This window comes from Lagopus muta, chromosome 6 (genome assembly GCF_023343835.1).
Source record: "Lagopus muta isolate bLagMut1 chromosome 6, bLagMut1 primary, whole genome shotgun sequence".
In the NCBI taxonomy this organism is placed as follows: Eukaryota; Metazoa; Chordata; class Aves; order Galliformes; family Phasianidae; genus Lagopus; species Lagopus muta.
Genome location: NC_064438.1, coordinates 10,521,539 through 10,539,315, shown reverse-complemented (window position 1 = coordinate 10,539,315; position 17,777 = coordinate 10,521,539). Strand labels below are relative to the sequence as shown.

Sequence of the window (17,777 nt, the reverse complement as noted above, 5' to 3'; positions counted from 1 at the left end):
AATGCCACCTGAATTATGGGAAACGGGTATTCCTAGCTGGAGGAAGAACTGAGCTTTGAGATGTGTAAGATGGGACCCAATTACAACGTTAGATAAGATCACCAAATGGTACGCAGCAAAAAGCACCACATTCACAGGATGCGAGGTTGGGTTTCTGAGTAGAGGAGATTAAAACTTGGGAGGAGAGAATGTGTCCATAAAAAAGAATGATAGGGCTGATGTCCACAGATAGAGATCCTGCAGGAGAAAGGACTTTTCTTTGCACAGTTTAGAAAGGGCTCTACTTCAGATCCCACCTGCTATATCATTACAGTGGCACACGTAAAACATAATTTTGGCAAACATCGCAGGGAACACTCAAATACAGAGTAAAACTTTAAAGGAGGAGGGATACAGGTGAGAGAAAGGTCTCGGTACATCTGTGCCTGCCTGGGTCACTCCTTCTGTAGCCGGGCCCCTCTGGCTACTCGTGGTACCAAGAGACAAGGTGCAGTGTGAGGGGCTTTAGTCACCCACGCTGCAGGTATCAGTGCTGTTATTGTAAGATGGTATTCCATCATCTCTCAGAAGTCAATTCCATAACTGGGTGGTTTTCATTTAAATTCTGCAATTCCAGCATTGAGGTCTGTTTCTGTTTTCCATTGGACTCTCTGCTTGCATTATATTAGGAACATAAATCAATACGTGCTTTATAAATGACTTAAAACTTAGTATGTATATAGAATGATAAAGAATTTTCCGGCCTTGGAGGAAAGGAACTGTGATAACTAAGAGTACAGACCTTGCTTAGAAACTTACACAGAAGTGTCTTGGAGGACAGACAAAGTGCTAGAAAGCCACTGGGACTTTTCCATAGATTAAAAACCAGTATTTACACAGAAAAGTAATTACACCAGCACTGTGATGTGCTTGCTTGGGATTCATTTGTAAAAGCAGGCCAGTCCTACCCACTAATAATTTTAACTATGATGTTTGTTCGATTCAAAACACAGTTATATCGTGAGCTAAAAATGGAATTACAAACTATCTATGTAACTATTTAGGACATGCTAATTACAATAATTGGCTCCCTCCATAACAGCAGAGACCTGTAACAGCCTTTGAAGCATGTCAGCAAAATAATGGGCAAATTAATGCTGTCCATACCGTTGATTTGGACTTTTACATTGTTTGCAAAGCTATGAAGATGCTACAGAGTGTATAAATAGCCACAAGATGAACATTCTTTTGTGGAGCAGAAGTGGCCTGAGAGACAGCAAACAAAAATTAAATAAATTATTAGGTTTTTAAAAAAACAATAACAGAAAGACTGCTTGCAATCATGACATATGAGCTCAGCAAAGCTATAGGAGGGCAGATAATTGTGCAGTGAATAGAGGTCAGTGGGACCTATTGAGATGGAGACAGATAAGGTCCATGGAATGGAGAAGGAGAAGGAGACACCCTGGCTTCTCAAGCACTCAGACTGTAATCCTGGGAACGGTCACCCAAGACAACCTTGCTGGCAGTTACTCAAGAATGTTGTACCCATGACTCCACCATAAGATCATCACCTCCAGACAACCACACTCCCTGCCATTGAGTCTCCTGGAGAAGACTGAATAGATGAATGCAACACCAAGTTGCTTTATATGCTAATGGGGCAGGATACTATTAGGAAAAGCCACTGAAAAGAACTGTGACACGACAGAAGTAAATAGAAAAGCCATACTACAAGTGTAATCTTCTTTGGTGGACAGCCAATATCTTTGTAACGAAGTACTGAGTGGGATCTAAGAGTATTTTCTCAGATACAGTACTAGGAAAAAAGCTTGCCCAAAGGTACACATTCAGATGTTTAAAGGCAATGTTTGCCTTTCTAGGGGTGATGCTAATGAGTTAGCTGGGATCACAGCTCAGCTCCAGCCAAAGACATAATTGGTGCAAAACAGGAATTGTGATAAAGCCAAGAAAAGAAAGAAAGGAGAATTGTTGCAGTCAATTTTATTACTCTGAGGATGGATTGAAAACTCCTAGAAGATGTATTGCAAAGTTTGGCAGAATTTAGAAACTATTATCAATACTTCCTCGGGAGAAAAAAAGAAAGAAATTCTGCAAAGGAGGAGAATTTGAAAAGGAACATCTAAAGAAAAGGTAAACTCTGTGCAGACTAGAGGAAGGATGTGGTGTCTGTTAGCACAGTAAGGAGGAAGAAAATGTACGCGCCATGTAGACCCCTGGCAGATGGGAAGAGTTCAACTAATTGTCACAAGTAGAGAGCAACTGGCTGGGACCAAAATTGCCAGTGCTCAACATATTTGTGACAATATTTCAACAATTGTGGAATCAACTTGTTGATATTTCAACAAGCTTGTGAAAACAAGCTTGAAATGCTTGTAGTGCTCAGGTGTTCTGAGATAGCTCTGACATTGTTCAACACAGAAAAATGCAAGGCCCAAATTCTCCAGCACAGTTAAACTACTCACCTTGAAGAGACATTCTATCTGCTAATTATACATGACAGTGCTGGATTAGGTAGTGGATACCAAAATTTACTATTGCTTACTAACAGTTGCTTTTGGCAGTGTTTGGTGTCGGAAGGAATAGCATTAGCTTTTCTCCCTTCTCACACTGCAGACGATGAAAGCTTTCAGGGAGATGAAATCCTCTAAGAGGAGGAAAAGGAGATCTAAATGTCTGGAAAGAACCACAGTAAATTCACTTGGGCTCTTTCAAAATGATGCTCTATCAGTACATGCAGTTGTGTCCTGGTGCGTGATCACGAACCAAAATCTCAGCTGGATCTCGGAACAGGCAAAGAGCACATGGCTGAACAGCTATAGCTCCTACATCCATTTTGGCAGCTGAAAAGGTCATCAGGAGATATGTTGATGTTAAAGCTTCTGTTATCACTTGGACCTCACACACTTCTCAGCTGGATCCTGCAGCAGCACATCCACACCTCCCTGATACCCTGTGTGGTGCCACGGCCCTGGAAAAAGGCCCTGGGGACCTGTGATACCCTGGCAGACTACAACACCCTCCTGCTGTCCCTTCTCCCACAAGGCTCTGGGAGGTGGGCATGTAGGATGCTCCATAGCACCAGCCCAAGGCCACCCCTGCTCACCTGGCCCACATCCCACTGGAAGCTGCACTCACCAGCAAGACAAAAGCAGGAGCATGTGTGTATTTCAGACGAGAGGTCTTCTGTAGGTCCTCGCTGTGCTTATTTGCTGGCCACAAGATGGTGCCTTTCTACTTCCCATCAGCTTGGGAAGAAGACCAGGTGGAACTCATAATCTGCCTTAGGCTCACAGCATGCTTGTGTCTGTATCTGTTACTCTTAAAAAAGAAAAAAAAAAAAAAAAACCCTACAAATTCTGCTAAATAAAACCCCCCAAAATCTACAGTGATGGGAAGACAGTTTTCAAGAAATTACCCTCAGGCAGTTCTTTCCCATAAATTTCTTCCCTCTTCAACTTTTCTTGCAAAGCCCCATCCCAAAGACTTTGCTTGCACACAGAATAAAAAAGAAACAGGTTTTTCAAGAAAAGTGCATACTGACAAATATCTAAGAACATCAGAACCAGTCTATAAGCATGACAATACTGCCCCATAAACAATACAAAGACCTGTGCATGGCTAACTCATATTTGGCTGACTAAATACTGAATAACTTGGGTTAGATATCACTCCCACGTACTTCACCAACATTATATTTGCCACCAGCTTTCAGTAAGTTAATTAAAATGGGAAAGTGAGTACAATAGAAAACATACTTTCCTTTACTAAACTCTAACTCCAAAATAGTAGACGTGGTCAGAGGCATGGGTTAAATAGTTGCACTGAATGATCTTAATGGTCTGTCCAACCTTAACGGTTGTATGATTCTCTGTTTATTTGTTGAGAGTACTGCACTGATGTGCAGATGGAGAAATTAATGAGACAACGGAAGATACAACAGGCATAGATCTTGAGATGTGAAACTATTTATTCCTGAAGAGAAAGAAAAGGAAGAAAAAAAAAAGCACAACAAAAGTTTGATCCATCTTTTCTCCAACCAGAACAACGTAAGAACCAAAATCACTACTAGAATGTCTTGCCTACGTTAGGCTTGTGACTTGATGTAGAACATTAGTCTGAGGAAATGAGGAAATCCCTTTGGCTGACAGGAAAGAAAACAGTGAGTTTGTGAAAAAAGATCTGATTTATTAAAATGGTTGGAAACTACATATGAAGGAGCCTCAGATGTCTCTCAGCTGTAAACTGAAACAATAAACTGCTTGAGTGTCTGTTTTAAGGCCAGAAGGAGACCATGGACTTTACCTGGCTCCTTACTGAAAATGCATCACTGACTTACATGCACTCATCCCTCTAACTAGGCTTGGGCATTTTATTTTGGAGCAGATTAAGCTGGGTGCTATAATAGGGACCAAAAACCACCTGCCACCTTTGTTCCAGGGCTCCACAGTGATGTGGAAAGGAGCATTGTTGTGATCAGGTGACCTCAGCACATTATCCATGTTTTGTACAAGGAAAAAAAAAATGAGAAAAATATCTGAAATCTAGAGAAAAAAATGCTTCCTGAATGCAAAATTGGGTCTTCCACACATGACCCAAGCAGGGTCACGCAGGGCAGGGCAGGGCATAGTCATGCAGTTGTAGTAAATACAGATGTAGTAAATCTAAGCTACTTCAGAAGTACACAGGAAAAAAAAGTGCTAAACTGTCTCAGAGTAACAGATTTCTCAGCTGACCTAAGAAGAGGCCACTCACTCTGCACTCCTTCCTTACCCACTCAAACACTAGAACTTTCCCCCCTAAACTGGCTTATATCTTCCACAAGTTATACCTACAAGGTCTGCTTTGTACACTGACTTACTTATAGCTGAAATGTCCCTCAAGGAGTAGAGCCACGGCTGTGAATGAGCTACAGAAACAGCATCAACACTGGGCAGCCTTACTGGCTTTATGTACACTGGTTTACTTCGCTCCTCTTTTTTCCTATTACACCTGCAGCAAAGACAGACAGAGATATGAGATGAGGGGCTTAAATATCTACTTTACACAGTGAGCTTGGAGTCCAACTGTAGAGCATGAAATTTGTGTCTAAACGAACATCTGACTCAGCTACTAAACTGAAAAAGCAGCAGCTTTGTGGAGGGAGCTGGCAGCATCATTTAAAGAGCCATGGATTGCTTCCAGCTACCCTCTTCTCCACTTACTCTAATTATTTGTCCCTGATCCCTAAGTAGACTTAGGCTCAGGCTTGCTTAAAAGAAATGGATATTTCCGGAGCACCTTTTAAAATTCCTTTCTAATTTACCTTTTTAACCTTAAACCCACAAGGCTGTTAGGCTCCTTCAGCCCAACTACAGCCCGTAGGAAAACATTCTGTCTTAACTCACACATGATAAACATTGCCTCTGGACTCCTTTTTTTAGGCAGAAGTGTGACTTCTTGTTTTTAACACAAGTCTCAGTAAGCAGTACCCCACTCACTTACTGGTTTCTGAATGCATACTCTAAGGCTGCTCTTCTCCCACTTTGGACCACTTGCCTGAAAGCCTACATCTACAGCAAATAAGGCTGTAAGAGACAACTGGGCCATCTAATTTGCAGTGATGCTGGGTTACTGCCAAAAGCTTCTGTAAGTGCATCCAAAATGAAAAAAATAAATAAATAAATCAGTTTCTCATTCCAAGTGTATCTAAAAATACTTTTTTTAATTTTGCTTAAATTCACAAATGGTACAATAGTTAAGAGGCTGTTTTCTGTTTGTTTTTTTTTGTTGTTGTTTTTAAACATACTGTACAATCAGGTTAGTGAAGTGTTTAACACCAAGGCACAGCACACCATGTTATACACACACGCCTTGCTAGGCAGCAGCTCAGTACAACTCCCCGAGTTTTGGCAGCAGTGCCAGGATAAATAGCATGGATCACATATATGCTAGAAGATAAATAATAGATGCTGTCACATTTTATTTGAAATAGAGTTGCATATAAAAAGAATATACAATAATTTAACTTGAATAGCTAGAGTCCCTTGTTCTATACATAACAGAAGTGTTCTCGTTTTTGTCTTAAACAAAACGCTTTCAATATTAGGATGCAAAATTAATCTTTTTTGGCTGTCTTGATTTGTGGAGAAGAGTTCCATTCATTAGAAATTAAAGCTGAGTCTGCAGTTTCACATCAACCTGAAAGAAACAAACAGAGTTACCCATATGTTGATAATTAAACATTGCCAGCAAAATGAGAAGTGATTCCAACCATACAGTTGCATTTAGATAATGCACTGTGGAGTTAGTTATCTAAGGGGACACCTCTGAAAGTTCTTCTCCACAAACTTCATTAACATCTGTAACAGCTTTTTATACCCTCACTTATCCTATTTATCAGGGGTACTTTTACTACAAGCCTGTTACTCATCCAGCAACACTGAAGTTCTGCAAACTCAGGTTACCTAAGGGTTGCCTGCCCTGAAGATTGTTTATGCAATATATTTACCATATGCATGTTACCATTCAGCTCTTTATATTTGAACGTTTCTTCTTCGCCTGCCGAAAGCCTTGGAGCCCACGTTGGTTGGGACAAAGTTGTTCTTGCCCACTCCTCCTGACCTGCTCAGGAAGTCTGCCAGACGATGGGTCACGCAGGTAGCTGTGTTGCACGCCCTTTTCTGTGCTGTTACACTGCTTTTTGAAAGGAGAAGGAAGTTAGTTCCCAATTCAGTTTCCAAGGTATCTACCCTGCTTGCAACAAGATGGCAGTAAGGGATGTTATACCTTAGAAAGCTTTTTCCACAAAAGCAAGGGCAGGCTTGCTGTATAGCAGGCATTTCATTTGCTCCACCAACAAGCTCTTTCTTCTAAGAATCAGGCTCAGTTTGTGAAAGGTAGACAAGCCCTTCTTGGGCAACTGAAGACCAATTGGACCAAACCAGACTTTTGGGACATCTGAGCTGTTTCTTGTCTCCAAGGCACCACGGCAAGCACAGAGATGCTGGTGAGGTGCAGATCTGGGATATTTAACCAATCCCCTTTCCTCACAAAACTGTGAGGGGCCCAGCAGCCACTCATGTGCATTCAGAGCTGAACCACACACAAGCACACTGCTTCTGCCTGTCCAGTGGGAACATGGAAACATCTTTCTTGCCATTAGGCCTCAGTTCAGTAGAGCTCATTGCTATGTAAATACTACACTGACATCAGAATATCTTCAGGTAAGCCCATGGCAATTAATTTTTTTTTGCTAGACAGTATTTCATGGCATACATTTCCACACAGACCTTGCTTGAAAATTTTCTACTAAAGCAAGGACAAGCATCTGAAGGAAGAACAATTTTGCTCAGAAAAGCATTGCAGGACAGTTCATTAATGGTAACAAATAATATGGTTTATAACACTGATGCCATGATTCAGAACAGGCTTCTGCTTACAGGATAAATATGATGTTGCAACAGAAGAACTGGAAATAAAGGTATGGAGCATACTGTGAGAAACAGCTAAAGTAAGCGTTTCTTTGAAAATACAGGCAAAACTATCCAAACATTAAGCAATAAGAACAAAATAATTTAGCTTCTTTACTTAAAACATACTCAGGTTTCAATTACACTAGTGTGAAGACTTATCAAGTGAGAAGGAAAAAAAATAAAAGGGAGAGAAAATATTAAATTCTTACCTGTAAGTGTTCAGCACACAGTTCTAGACAGGATTACATTTCTAGTTTGTACAGCTCTGCATGAGCCTTTCTTGACTCCTTTGCATCTTAGGCTATTTACTAACAGGTTTGCATGCATGCTTGGTTACATCAGTGCATATATTGTATAATTCCCATGCTCATGAATAACTTCTAAGACACCTTTGCATTTTGTTAGCTTATTAAACTTCTCTAGAATTTCTTGCGTTGCCTCTCTTGAACACAACAACGCACAAAACCTCTCTAGCCTTATCTAGAAGTTCTAAAACAAGTAAACCAAACAGATCTAATCCTTATAGAAAAATAGGTTTATTGAACAAGTGCGTGGGCAGGCACAGAAAAAAAGAGTCTACTTGTACATTTAGTAGCCAGAAATGAAGAGCCTTTTCTAGATTTGTTTTTTAAAATCAATACCTAAGAAAATCATTTGAAATTGAGGCAGCGCTGTCTAATTTTATTTATTTTTCCCCTAGCTTGATATGTGTGTTATGTTCTGTCTTGCTAACATTAGGTCCACCTCAAACATTCTCTGTCAAAAACAGAATCAAAAGAACACAGCAGAGTTAGCAATCAAAGTTAGATCCACATGCATCAGGTTTAAAAAAAAAAAGAGGGGGGGAAGGGAAGAAGGGTAGAAATAAGCACGCCTAGTTGTTTCCTAGGGTTTCCCCATAGTTTGCATAGCGTTCATGTTCCAGGTCATTCAGCACATTTCTTTTCTTGCCAGGAGTTCCAGCCCCGACGTCAGTACGAGGGTAAGTTTGCAATTTGTGCAACTCTTGAGACAGTTTGCCCAGCACACAAGTACTCAGACTGGCACAGCGTTTGGAAATAGGTCTATCCAGGCTGCGGGGGGGAAAAAAAACAAACATGCCCAAAAGAAGAATATTTCAAACATGCACGGTCATGCATTTCTTCCCTAGGCAAATATCTGCTGTTAGGAAAACCAAAATAATACAATAAATAATACAAATGCAATAATATAAAAAGAATCCCTCCACATCACGTTCCATGCAAGCAAGGTTCAGACAAATGCACTTGGAAAGAAAACCACCGTTTCCAATGAATTCATTTTGTTGAAAAAGCAAGCTCATTAGCCTTTAAGATGCTTGCAGTTAGGAGACAGCAAGTTTCACTCTCCATGTATTCAGCATGCTTTTCAGTCTGTCATACATCATCACCATGCTTTGCAATACAAATCCTATTAGGATAATGCAAACGTTCTTGCATGCCTTTGCTCCAGGGGGGAGATGGCGCTGCGTGCACTGGGAGGGCACCTCCCCTCTGCCAGGGGCTTTCCATGCCTTACAACAGCATGCACTTTCACGACAGAGAATCCAAGAGTGACTGAATGATCCCTAAATTCCCACTAAGAAAACATACCTTTTGCTGTATTTTTTTCCCCCCATAACCCCCTCATTCAAGCTGAAATCGCCCTCCACTTTCGGTTGTAAGAGACAGATAGAAGCAGGTTAACTAAGTGGAAGCCATTCTCCTGACACAAACGTTAGGATGTCTCTACATTACCCTCCTTTATTAATTAGGTGATCAGTTAACCATAACCCCAAGAAAACAAAAACAAAAGAGAGAGGGTCTGCTCAGGCGGCTCTCTGTGAAATGTTTGACATCCAACTTGCCCTTTTCCAACCCCCACAGTCGTTGTCCTTACCTGTTCCCCTCAGAGGCTTGCTCCAGCTCCTCTGCTGTCATCTGTATGAATTCTTTCACCAGCGCATTTAATAATCTCCGAGCTTCGTAATCACTGAGCGTCACTCGATCTGTTATGGACTCCAAGCCAGGTCTACGCAGAGGCAAGAAAACAGGATGAACACAGAGAGCCACGTAAAGGAGAGCGGAGAGCGCCCTGCACTGCTGTACGTCATCGGCGGTGCCTTTCACGGGTGTGAAAATGTAAGTCACACACATGCACAGCATTAGGTGTTTTATACACGTAGTTAGAAAACCGTATCATAGATAGCCTAGAAGAAGCCAGCTTTCTGTAGTCTTTTTCTCTCCCAGAGCTCTTAAAAAATAAAAGTTAAGTATTTCCAAACCATTCAGACAAAGCACTCAGCAATACGACCAGCTTCTTACCTGACTGGAGCTGCCTGGAAGCTGTCCATCTGGCACACAACCAAGGCATAAACAGCAAGGAAAGATGAAATCTTCAGCATAACCATGATTTCCTCTCTACAACAAAGAGGCATATCAAGCAATGGCTATTTTCCAATCATCTCAATCCTGTAAGACCCATTGAGGAGGCCATCCTCTGCTAGCCACAAGTTGCACAAGTGCTCACGGTTCTGTTTTACTGTTTTCTTTCCCCTAATATTACCTTTAATCACTCCATTTTGCTTTGGCTTTCTTGGAATTTTAAGATAACTGAATACTGTTACAGGGAACATAAACACAGTCCTCCTGAATTGCAGTTCTGTCCAGCTGCTTTCAGCCTAATGCAGCCTTTCCCCGCAGACTGGGTGAAAACACATCCCCCTGCCTGCTACACAATGTCATTCAGGGTGTGCAATGTGAAGAGGCAGCTGTGCGAGAAGAGTCATGAGGAAAAAAAAATAATGAGGAAAGAGAAGGAAAAAAATGCTTGCAGTTTAACACTGCTAAGAATGAAGTGCCACTGCTGGCGCTGTACCTGAAGCTGCTTGCTTCTTGGCAGTTAGCACGCTAATGTCCCAGCTTAGATTATGCCTTAAGAACTAAGCAACTTCATTTCTATAAGTACTCCTACTCAGAAACTAAAGGGAGGAGAAGCTAAGCAAAACAAACAAACAAACAAACAAAAAAAACCTGTCGCAAAAACAAACCCTGTAAAAGAAATCATAATCGAATTGCTTTGAGTTACAGCTCTGCTCCTCACAGCATCAGCTGTCCAAGTTAGACAGGCACACGGGTAACTGCCCCACCAGCTCTAGATCTCTCAGCCGCCCGTTCCCGGCCCAATTCAGCCTTCAGATGCCCCAAGGCCACCGGCAATGCCCTACAAGGAGGCTGCCCCACACCTCTCAGCCTGCAAGCATCACAGGGATGGGGAGAGCGAGGGCCGGCTCCTACCTACCTGCTCCGCTCGCTTTCTTTCTCCACACACCCACCCACAGAACTAACGCGTTACCGCCCCGCACAACAGCGTAATGACACGACAGAGCCGGGAGCGCCGCAGCACGCGGATCTTACCGGCGGTGCGGGTCAGAGCAGCGGTGCCGCGCAGAACGGAGCCCGTGCTGCTGCTGCCGCCGAGCCGCGGTGCCGCGCGCTGCCCGCCGGCCGCCCTTTATACCTGCCGCCGCGGCGGCCTGCGTGGGCGCCCGCGGGGCCCCGCCAGCCAATCACTTCCCCGGCCGCCCGGTCCGGCGGTGACGTCATGCCCCGCTCGGTCCCACCGTCCCATTCACAAAAAAGCCGGCGGCGGCAGGGCGGGGGGAGGAGGGCGAACTGCCGCCCACGATGCCCGGCCGCACGCTCCCCAACTTCCCCCCCCCCCCCGGGCTCGCTCCGGGCGGCCTCTGCCGTTCTATTGGCGCCCCGACGGCTGTGTTCGGACGGGAGGGGCTGCGGCCGCGAAGCCGGAGCGTACGCGCAGTGCCGAGCGGAGCCTGACGGGTCCCTGCCGGCCGGAGCGAGGAGCCCCAGGTGGCTGAGAGCGGCAGCCCTCGCCGTCTCCCCCGGGCTCGCACCACGGTGGGATCCCGCAGCCCTCGAGGAAATCATCACCGTCATCTCTGCCGCTGCTATTACCGGCGCGGGCAGGTGCGGCGCCTTCCGGCGCTCGGAAGAGGCGGGGGGAGGGAGCTCGGGACCGCCGGGTGGTTGCGGATTACCGGCAGCTGCCGCGGCTCCACGCATCACCGCGGAGGACCCTTTGCACCTGCCGCCAGGATGTTTGCACGGGCGGAGGAGTGTTTGCCGAGGGGTCTCGAGGACCGGAGAGAAGCGGAAAGCCGCCTCCGGCCCGGGCGGGAGCAGGGAGGAGAAGAACCCACACCCCCAACTCCGCAGCCGCCGATGGGGCGGGTGGAAGGAGAGGGGGGAAGCGGCAGCCCCCGGCCCCTCTGGCTCCGGGTCCCCTCCCTGCGGCGCTGCCGAGCCCCGCCCGCGGTACCAGGTCGCGCCCCGCGTTGCGCTGTCGCTATCGGCCCCCAGGCTGCGAGCGGGACTCGGCGGCCTCGCGGAGGTGAGCCGCAGGCGGGGTGCGGGACGGCTGGTGCGCTCGTTCCGTGCTCGGTGCGGGCGGGCGACTTGACACGGGCACTGCTGCCGCATCCTTTTGCATTATTTTTTTTTTCTTGTTTGTTTCACAGACGGCTCCTGATGGCAGAAGCAACTCATTTCACCTGCAGACGAACGAAGGTAGGGAGAAACGAGAACAGGTATTTCTTCGCTGTCTTGGAAGTTGGAAGAGGAGCATGGACGCGGCGCGCTGATCAGTCGATGGCGGCTTCTTTATTCTCCTCCCGCCCCGCAGCGGGGCACCGCGCTACGGCAGGGCTCTGCTGCCGCTTTTCCGCTCTCGTTCTGCAGAACGATGACTGCAAAACCGTTTAAGACGAACTGAGCCCGGGCCGGGGCTCCCCGTTACGCTGCCCGTTACGGCTCCCTCCCGGCTGGGCTCGTCCCACAGCCCTCCTGCTGCTCCCGCACGTGGAAAGTTAGTTTGTGATGCACGGCTGCGTGCCAAGGGAACCTTCGGTCTCCCGAGAGAAGGAACTGAAGTATTTAATTTTAAATATATTTCCGACACTTCTGTGCTGATTTCTCAGCTAGTCTTTCTGAGGTTTCATTTACAAACGTGAGGTAGCACCCAAAGGAACAGGTCGGCATTGCTTTTGCTGTTTCAGCGTGACTTGTGCAGCTCCATCAACAGATGTATGGTGTGGGAGCTCCACGACTGAACTCACAGCCCCAGCCTTCCACCATTCCTTTCCCTTTCTATGTTAAAAATTAATCACACTCATTTTCTTTGGGGATTTATTTACTCGGCAAGGAATATTTATCTTTTAACCTTTAAAAAACCCAGACGACCATGTAGGAATAGAGTATCTCAGTTCTTTAGAGGGATAGCAAGCTGTATTCCATCTTACAGCCAACTCCAGTCACTCCAAGTACTTCTCTTGCCAACATAACATCCCCAGGCTGGAGCCCGCAGGATGTACTGATCACGGATTTCAGATGCCAGCGTTTCTACTTTAGGCTTTCACAGGAAGAAACATAAATTTAAAGCAACAGGTATTAGTGCTAATAGATAAACTTTTGTGAGCGTAAAGATGAAATAGTATTTGGATGTTGGCAAGCGCTTTGGCTGCTCCTTGCCAGCACTAATGGAGGGACTCCCAGCTCCTTCTGTTTTTTTCCCCACAATTATACATCAGCTGGTCTCATCAGATAGATTTTCTTCCTCTCTTCTCTTATACATAAGATGGAGAAGAAACAGCTATGAAAGAACTCCAAAGATGGGATTGTCTGGTTTTAGAAACTGCCCAAAAGTGGCAGGGCTGTTATGGGATAAAGGTTTCCTGCTGCTGGATAAATCCAAAACCAGAGGTTAAGTATTTGTGGGAAAACTAGTGCAGTGGGTACCTGTGAGCACTGCCCTAAGGAAACATGAGGTTTACAGAAACAAGGATCTGGTTCTGCTTCCTTCAGTGCCTGATGTCAGGTGAAACAATCAGTCTGTACATGTTCAAAGGAGATGAACTGAAGAGCTACAGAATGACATTTTTTTTAATAAGAAACTAGATTATCCAATACAACCTGCAGCTCCAAATAAAAAAAGAATTTCCTCTTTTAATTAGTTTGTAGGGAATCAGAAAAGGCTGCTCTCTTTTCAATTGACTTTCTTCCTCTACATTTGATTGAACTTCTTCCAATATCCTACTGTGTGTTGTTTAACTATACATCTTGAAGCACAAGCATTTGTTTTTCTGCTATAAATATTGCCATCGTGCCAACAAGCCATAGACATTGCAGTGAGGTTCTTAAATGTCACCTGATTTGCAGAGCAGGATGTTTCTTGTTAAAATGGGTTATAAAAGCTACACAGCCTTTCTGTCTCTGTGTCTCTACCTGTCCATGTTCCAGGTGGATGCCTAATTCAGCTTCATATCTCCACAAATGGCTGGAAAACACTTCCAATGAAGAAGACGACAACTCATACAGGGGACAGTGAACGCTGCTGAATACCCATGAAAACATCTTTCTAATGTGTGATCCCAATCTGCCCCACAGCAAATTAATCAGGACCTGAGTTAGCCACGTGGTGCTGTATTAAAATAAAGTTGTTTGTTAACAGGAATGTCGTGTTTAAGGCCCTGGAGCTAATCCTTGCACTCTACTTGCTGTTGATAAGACCTAGACCTCACTGTACTCTGTTCAGGGTAGCATGACATACCTCAGAAAGACCTGGGCAACTCGGAGGGAGTCTAGAAAAAATCCAACATTATTATTGGAGCCTGTAAAATGACTTAGGAGAAAAAAAAAAAGACAAAGGAAACATGAAGATTGGAGAAACAGCAGAAGGAAAGATCATGGAGAAAGATCAAAACATAAATACTTGCTACAAAGAAGTAATAATGTGCTCAAAAAAGTAAAAATATATGAACTTAAAAGACAACAGTAGAAATGCTGCACATTAGAAAGAGCTTCCTACAATTGAAATTAATGCCATACAAGAACAATTTCTATTGCACTAGACTAACAGTTTCTATGCCACTGTAAGGTGTGGTAGTCTAACATCTGTCAGGAATGACATCGTGTAGCTAATATTCATTCTGGGAAGGGAACACAATCAACTAAAGGAGCTTTCTTCATCTCTTTCATCTCCAGTTTCTGAGATTCTGTAATTTTAACAGCTAGAGACTTACTTAAACTCTGAAACATAACACCTTACCTATCGTCCAAACTTCTACTAGCATTGGTCTTTAGATCTTACCTCCCTAAATTATCTGATCCTTTCCCAACCACAGCCTTCAGAAGGCAATGTCCATATTTAGACTAAGCTCATGTCAGATTTACCAGCACGAATTATATTTTAGCCATCCATCCTGTAGTTTCATTTAAATTTGGCCAAAAAAAGAGTTTGTCTCTTTAGAAAAATGCAGCATTTCAGTGAGAACCAGAACATGGATACAGATCCCAACACCAGAGGGTTCCCTTTTTAATAGCATCAGCATTCAGGGTGCTTCAGTGACTCGTTTCTCAAGAAAGGAACTGTTATTGAGCTAATTACTGGGAAATCTATGAATCAGTCTGGAAGCAAATTCAGATCTTCCAAAATGCCTTAGAAAAGCTTCCAGACTGAAATATGGAAGACATTTTAAACAGAAGATCGATGCTGGATTGTTTTAATCTCACTGAAACGCTCCTAATGAGCTTTGGCTTTGAAGTACTTTCCCTGTATTTACTCAAAAACCTGGTGCAGAATAATCTTTTACAACAAAGTGGGTCACGCTGTGCGGCACTGAGGGTTCTATGGCAGGGGAGAAGGGGCAGACCATAAGGAAGCTGGCTGTGGCTCCATCGTCTTCCATCCTGCAGGCTTGCAGAGGCTGCAGGCCCAGTTCATGCCACCTGGCAACACTTCCACCCTTAAGAACTGGCAAAACTTTGCAGTATTCCAGCCAGACCTAGTTCTGTTCCAGGCTGTACCTCCAGTGCTCTGACAAGGGGAATCCCTGAAGGGGAGATTTCAGCTCACCAAATTCAGCCACGGACAGACTCACAGCATGACCAGGCTAACACAAAGGGGACAAACTGCATAGGAGAATCTCACTCTGAAACACAGCACCTATTTCCACTTCAGTTTTACACGTTCTCCAGCTGAGATAGGAGTTGAACAAACTCCTTATCTGGAAAGCAGCCTCAGAACTGAAAACAGACCTTGTTAGGCAATAGCACAGTTATAAAGCCTTGTTTTGATCGCTTGCACAAGTGCTACACCACTATCTTGTATGTCATCAGAGCGTGTCAGCAAATATCTAGTGAGAAACTGTCTGGTGAATCCTGAAGTTAAGCCTGTATTTGTTCTTCACAAGATACTAGAAGCCTGGGGGAGCTCATGTCGGCATTTCATTCTTTGTCCCAATAGTAGAGGGAACCCTAACTGTGATTAAGCCACAGTGTCATTTAACAGTTTGATCAGCCCATTCCAGGACCATTCTGTTGACCCCATGCAGTGGGCTGCTACAGCCATAGGTCCCTGTTGTTGCCAGCAGTGCCACGTGTGTGGGGAGGACCAGGTGTAATAGTTTCTCAGCTGGCTGTTTAACTCTTTGACTCTTCACAAAAGCCACTTGTGCTGGACAAAGAAAGAAGCCTGCTTTGATACAAGTTGGTGAGATACTTGATGGAGCTTGGAAGCAACTTCATCTTCCTCCAAGAATGTAACAGAGTTGTCATTGGACTTTGAATATTGTTACTGAAAGAGCAATCCCAGCTACCAGTAGATTTCTTCAAATTCCTTCTGAAGTCAAAACTATGCACGTGCACAGTCACTTCCTTTCAAAGAACTGCCTTCTGCTTTTCTGGAGAAGGCAGGAACATAATCTTTGCTGTTACTTCATTGTGTCCAACTTTTCCTTACAGGATTTATGGTGCAAAGTAATTGTGAATTGTGATGACCAGAATGTTTTAGAATTTAATAAAGATACACACTTTAATGGGTTTCCTTACTCAGCCATCATTTTTTATAATTGAAATCACAAAACCTTTACTCATCCTATGAGTTTGCTCATTTGATCATCTGTGATTAAAGATGAGTAAAACCTTCCCAAAGTAGCAATTCAGCACAAGCTACCCCCACACTCTCAAAAGAATGAAAGAAATATAAAAAGATCAGTGAGGAACTGGCAAGGAATCCATCTTGGATAGCCCAATGGGTTCCTGAATCCCTGCATCTCTGTGCTTATGTGATGTCATCTGTCTGCAAAGCTTCATTTATCACTTCTGACAACTTTCAGTCATACTTATCCATGGCTTTCAGTCATACTTTTCCTCCATTTAATCATTCTTTAGAGACTGTTGGATTTTTAACCTTAGTAGATTCATCACCTTTTGGCTTGACCAAATCTGATATAACAGCTCTGCAATCATGTGCTTCATTTCTCGTCCTCTGTTACAGCGAATAGCACCATCTTCTTTCCTCCATCACCACAGGGTCTAAATACTATGATAAGATCAGTTTTGATTGTTCTCTCCTCCACTTGAAAATGACTGTTGGGCTTTTCTGTACCTCCTTTTATTTCTGGGATCTTCCTATGCTATGTTTGTTTTCTGTTTCTCCTCCCCAGAAGCTTGCTGCCAAGAAGTCAATCACTTTTGCTCTCTTTTCTTAGACAGATGCTCTGGAAATCATGATCCTCTGGGGGCATGTGATGTATTACACACTTAAAAGTGAAAATCAAAGCAATTGCAGCTAGGCTATGTTTCCTCAGACACTCTGAGAACTATTCAAGTGTCATCTGATCTGGGACAGGTATATTTTGATCAGCTCATCTGCGTACCTCCATTCACCTAAATATGCTGATGGTAAACCCCTTCTTCCTTACTTAAGTAGGTTTGAATCCACCCGTTTGAGTTTGTGTGGTTCAGCACAGCTGCTCAAGCAAATTACAGACCTTTTTTTTAATCACTTCCCCTCATTCTGCCTCTGGTTGGAGCCAAACTGGGGTCCTGAATCTGTTGCCCACTGGTGAGAAATCTTAGGGCACTGACACGTTGATGTTTTTGCAGGCATGGCCAAAGTAATTCAGTCAAGATGACAGGAAATTTCATAATGAAACAAAGTGTGAGGGAAGGGATTGCACTGCTTTACACGGTGCTCGTGCAACCTCACCTTGAGTACCACGTGCTGGTTTGGGTGCCACAATACAAAAAGGATATAAAACTACTAGAGAGTGTTGAAAGGTGACAAGAAAGATGGTGAAGGATTTACAGGGGAGGATGTATGAGGAGTTTCTGGGTCCCTTGGTTTGCTCAGCCCAGAGCTGAGGAGCTGAGGGGAGGCCTGATGGTGGCTACAGCTCCTCACAGGGAGCGGAAGGGCAGCACTGAGCTCTGCTCTGTGTGACAGGGCTGAGGGGAGGCTGTGCCA

General features: G+C 44.2%; 1 protein-coding gene across 1 annotated transcript; it reads right to left on the bottom strand.

Moving 5' to 3' along the window:
• Positions 1 to 8,293: 8,293 nt before the first annotated feature.
• Positions 8,294 to 10,967, bottom strand: CALCA (calcitonin related polypeptide alpha). Its single transcript, XM_048950121.1, has 4 exons — positions 10,868 to 10,967; positions 9,776 to 9,871; positions 9,351 to 9,482; positions 8,294 to 8,527 (listed from the first exon to the last, which is right to left on the bottom strand). The coding sequence occupies exons 2-4, from the start codon at positions 9,859 to 9,861 to the stop codon at positions 8,329 to 8,331; spliced, it is 417 nt and encodes a 138-aa protein (XP_048806078.1). The 5' UTR covers positions 9,862 to 9,871; positions 10,868 to 10,967; the 3' UTR covers positions 8,294 to 8,328.
• Between the last annotated feature and the right edge of the window lie 6,810 nt (positions 10,968 to 17,777).